The sequence below is a fragment of the Leptonychotes weddellii genome, chromosome 13 (genome assembly GCF_054177405.1).
Source record: "Leptonychotes weddellii isolate Sample4059 chromosome 13, ASM5417740v2, whole genome shotgun sequence".
Lineage (NCBI taxonomy): Eukaryota > Metazoa > Chordata > Mammalia > Carnivora > Phocidae > Leptonychotes > Leptonychotes weddellii.
In genome coordinates, this window is record NC_138381.1 from 49,546,045 (window position 1) to 49,550,992 (window position 4,948).

Sequence of the window (4,948 nt, forward strand, 5' to 3'; positions counted from 1 at the left end):
GAGCCATCCAGACGCCAGTGTTTACAGGAGCTCACCGAACCCAAGACAACTCTAAGACGAATATGAGTATGTGAGAACCAAGCCACGAAGCGGCTGAAGATGACAGAAATACTAAAATACACATAGCTTCTGTAAACACTTCCAAATAAGAAGACTCAATGAGGTTCAGGTCTATAGCTTGGGACTAAAGATTACAGACCTGACAGATGTCACAAGAGAACTGCAATTTTGCTTCTACTTCTCTAGTGAGAATGTCCTTTGGGAAGGGAACATTTACAGTGTACCTAAAACAGGGTGGGTACTGGGCTCAATATTCCACACCGGTTATTGCATTTAATCTTCACATGAGCTCGTGAAGTAGAAAACCCCATCACGATTTTAGAAATGGCAAAACTAAACTAAGGCTCAGGGCAGTAAGAACTTGCCTAAATTTACATGGTAATTGCTAAGCAGAGCCAGGATCCAATTCAAGTTTGCTTCCAGAAGTCTTTCCACTAAACCACATTTCCTTATTATGCTGAAAACTTCTGCATACATATTGGTAATGGGGAATATCTCTTGAATCAAGAGATCATGAAAGCACAACTGCTGAAAGCTGTCATGGCCCAGATAAATTACATCTACCATCCTTGAGAGAAGATCAGTACAGTGACCTTCAAGGAATCATGGACAATAGGTGATGGGCTAATGGCATCCTCATTTTGAAAAAGAACACAAGACCCAGAAAGGAAGCACACTCTTGCTGGGGAGGGGCCAAATCTCTTCTGCCTTTGTATCTCCAGGATCCAGCCCAGACCCTCAAACACAATGCTCAATATATGTTCAATAAATGATACACTACCTTTACCCATCTCAAGTGTTGTCTAATAGATTGAGTTAGACTTATTGTGAATAGTTCCAATAAGGGAGAGAAGTTCCCAGTTACAAGGGGGTATGCTAAAATGAAGACAAAATTCAAGAAATAATGAGCAGTTTGGGCTATCTCAAAATAAATGGCAGTTTATCATCAGGGAGGTAGAGAGTTGCCTATCACTAAGGTGTTCCTTGATTTACGTACGAGGCAGAATGAGTTTAGGCCCTCACCTCTGTAACGGTTGTCAATGGTCACCTTGTCTCCTCCAGCCTAATGTCTTGTCTCCCATTCCTGGGGGTGGGGAGGAGGTAGAGGGTTTGGGCAGCAGAGAAAAGGAGGTAGATGTTAAAGGTAAACGACAGAAAGGAAAGCGAGAGTTCTCCAATCACTGCCCTGGAAGCTTCAACTCCTTCATTCCCAGGACTTAGAACTTGAGACTAGAACTAGAACCTTCAATATACCATTCTATCACACTTACAGGGAAGGCTTTCATCTGCTCTGGGAACTAATCACCACCAACAGCATTACTCAGGAAAATGAACTCCAGGTTCCCAATGACTGAGTTACACTCAGCTGTCCACAACATACTCGAGTAAATTGGAGACTGCATACATTTGCATCATTCTCCTTCACCTCAATTTTTTTTTTTTTCAACAAGAGTAGGAATTTGTTAGTATCCAGATCACCTGTTGGTGACTTCTGTAATTGCTAACGATTCCAAATTCATGATCAAGTTAATTAACAGGCAATTACCTAAACTTCAGGCTTCCTAAAATTCTCTTCTTCAATCATTGCCAATACACTGCAACTTGGAAAAAAGTTAAAATCAAGTCTGTAGACATTCTCTTTGTACAAAGAGAAAAAAGTAGGTGACTTTTTAAATGAAAAGGTAGTAATGCTGACATTTATAATTTCCTCTCCTCTCACACTACAGACTCAAGTGTAAGCGCATTTCAGGATTAACTCCCTATGATTGGAGGTCTAACATGATGGCTTCACCATCCAGGGGACCACTCAAGCCAGCTGGGTGGAGGGGCAGTCTGAAACACCAGAAGACAGGAAAACTACCACGTCATGACTTTGCTGCCACCAAAAAAACAAAGAAAACATGCACGCTAACACACATACAAACCCAGTCCTGGTGTTAGACACAGTAAACCACAAATACGTTTCTCATGCAAAATAGGACAGATGATAGATATTTACACAATACAAATCAAGTGCTGAAAACGAAGCTTTCTTTTGGGGGTGGCACCGTGATCATACGGTTTCAATGAGGGTCCGTCCACACCAAAGGTTTAACGTGCAACTCTGTAGAACCATGATGAAGAGAGCATAGAAAATGCGCTTTGGTAGAAACCTGGATGTGTGAGAGGTTGCTATGAAAAAATGAAAACAGGAATGATAGAAGTATATTTTCTTTTATATACAAAACTGAAGTCCCAAAAAATGGTTTGTTGAAGTAGTTATCAACAAAGATGTGAAATCATTTTTCCTTTGCTTTGGTTAAAACAGCCAAGGAACGCCAATCAGGTCCCCTTCCACTAACAGCATATAAACACAGTGACAGGACTACTTTTAGGACAGAATAAACAACTTTAAAGAAAGGAAATTAAATTAATTTTAAACTAAAGTAAACATTTTACCAATAAATAAGTCTCTTTAAAGGTAGCATCTTCATCCTACAATCTTGGGCATAACATATACATCAATTTTAAAAATAAAATTTCTCCCACAATAGTAATTACAGGTGTTAATGCAACAAGCTATGAAATGAAATTATTTTAATGTAACTTGGAAAAAAATTCTAGGAATCAAAAATAAAATTTTAAAAAAATGGTATTTTTCTAAAATTGTACATTCTAAAATAATTGACTAACACTTTGTTACAGAAAGTAATTCAAACTATTTTGGTATTTCAATATATTCCTAAAGAAATGGTTAAAAAAAGTTTCCATACACCAAAATTGGAACAGTGTTTATAATTCTGTTTATGGCTATGAAATGGCAATCAAATTCTACTTAAAACTGTAACCACCAATGATGAAATATACTTCAAAAAAATAAACATTTGGTCTTACAATCTTTAATATTGGTTAAAAAACAGACCGATGTTTGTTGCTCATGGAAGTTATTTTAATCCAATGTGCAAAAAAAAGGTGCAGCTGTCTACTTTTACTTGAAATACATAAGACCAACACTTCTACACTATTTACACACTTAAAAAGATTTTCAATTTATTAATTTAAGCAACAATATTACATCTCCTTTGTGGATAAACACGTGCTGCAGAGAGCCCAAAAGCTTGATGACATTCTCTTAAGTGACACAAATGTATCTGAAGAAGCATACCTGTTCCTGTCCTAATTTTGATCCTAAATAAAAATCCAATTTCAAAATCAATTAAGAATTATTTTGATCTAGAAAACCTTGGAACTGTTGCAAACATGAAAACCTCATCCCTGAGAGCCAGGATTCTATTCCCCCTTTGCTATCCCTCTAACAACTGGTCTACCCCAGAAACCGCATCTGTTGCAGAGTGGCAATACCCCAAAAAAGAGGAACAAAAAGAACTCAGCCCCCAGACCACCATCATCCCTGTGGGTTTGCTCAGTCTCTGTTCAGGACTTGTGACTCCATCTTTTGGGGTAGGTGTGGGCAATCAAAATGAAGAAACACTTTAGCAAAGCAACCATCATTTGTCCACAACAACAGTGAAAGACAGTGATATAAAATTAACAAACCAAATATAAATCCAATACCGTTCTGCAATTCTGGAACTTGTTTTCCTATCTGCGCAGTGTTCTTGGTCAGCCACCCACTGGTATTTTCTGCATCTGCATGAAGTACTTTCATCGAGTTATTAAAAATGCTGTTTTGACCCTAAGTCCCATAGAATCATGATGATTAGGAAATCAATTTACTCAATTATCGCTCTGTGCAGTACACTTGCCAGTCAGCAAGTGTAGAGAGGAATTACAAAAACTGGAATAGAAGTCTCTTACTTCTGAACTGGACACAGGAGTTCTCAAATTAAAATCATAAAAAAAGAGGGGGGCGGGGGGGGGGCTTACTGGCAACATCACTACCAGACACCAGACAGGACAGTGAGACTGTTTGGTCAGAACCAAGGAACACTATTTCCTTGCAAAGTTTGCAAAATACCTAACCAAGCACTGCCTTAAGTCCAGTGAGTACAATGCTCCGTAAGTTTCCACAGAAATGCAGGGACTGGCGCTCGTGTGTTGGGACCCGTGCAGTCCCGCCTCCGGGGCTCAGGCAAAGCGGTCCTGTCCTGTCACCTCTAGCTACAGGCGATTGTCTCCAACTGCTGCTCCGCTTCGGCGGCCATCGCTGCCGCCTGCAACTGTTCTGTCTCGCTCTGGATGGCACTGGGGGTGACCTGCTTCCTCTCACTGTGCATATTGTTCTCGTGCCTTTTCAGATCAGACGCCTTGGCAAACGCCTTGGTGCAGGAGCCGCAGACAAAAGGCTTTTCCCCTCTGTGTCTTCGTTCATGGTCTTTGAGGTGGGACTTGTGTTTGAAGGCTTTGTCACACATGTGGCAGGCAAATGGTCTCTCATTGCTGTGCACTCTCTCGTGCTTCTTCAAGTCCGGGGCGCGGATAAAGGATTTTCCACACACCTCACAACTGTACGGCTTATAGCCCGTGTGGATTTTGAGGTGTTCTTTCAGGTGGGCCTGTGTGGTAAAACCTTTTGTACACATTTCACAAACAAACGGCCTGTCGGCCGTGTGGAGTTTTTCATGCTTCCTCAACCTGCCTTCGTCGGAGAAGGTCTTCCCGCACGCCTGGCAGGCGATCTGCTCCCGATGGTGGCCATAAAGCAAGTACTCGAACTTCATGTCGCTGGCCGCCGTCGTCCAGCCTGGAGTCTGTTCGTCCTTCACTTCACTCATTCCATCATTAAATGTTAAGGCTTGAGGGGTCTGGGACCCCAAATCTTTCGATTCTGGGGTCTCCATGGATTCTACTTCCTGGCCGTAGCAATTAACCTTCCGAACTTCCTCACTCCCCAGCTCTTTCAGGATTGCTTCCTGAACCCTGAGCGTCGTCGTAGGCGACTTGCCGT

General features: G+C 41.3%; 1 protein-coding gene across 1 annotated transcript in view; it reads right to left on the reverse strand.

Annotated features, from left to right (window-relative positions):
• Nucleotides 1–2,258: 2,258 nt before the first annotated feature.
• The window catches only part of ZBTB14 (zinc finger and BTB domain containing 14), a 6,158-nt gene continuing 3,468 nt past the window's right edge, over nucleotides 2,259–4,948 (reverse strand). Inside the window, exon 3 of the mRNA XM_081801578.1 lies at nucleotides 2,259–4,871. Within this exon, the coding sequence (XP_081657704.1) occupies nucleotides 4,158–4,871 (714 nt within the window). The 3' untranslated portion in view covers nucleotides 2,259–4,157. The remainder of the gene's footprint in view (nucleotides 4,872–4,948) is intronic.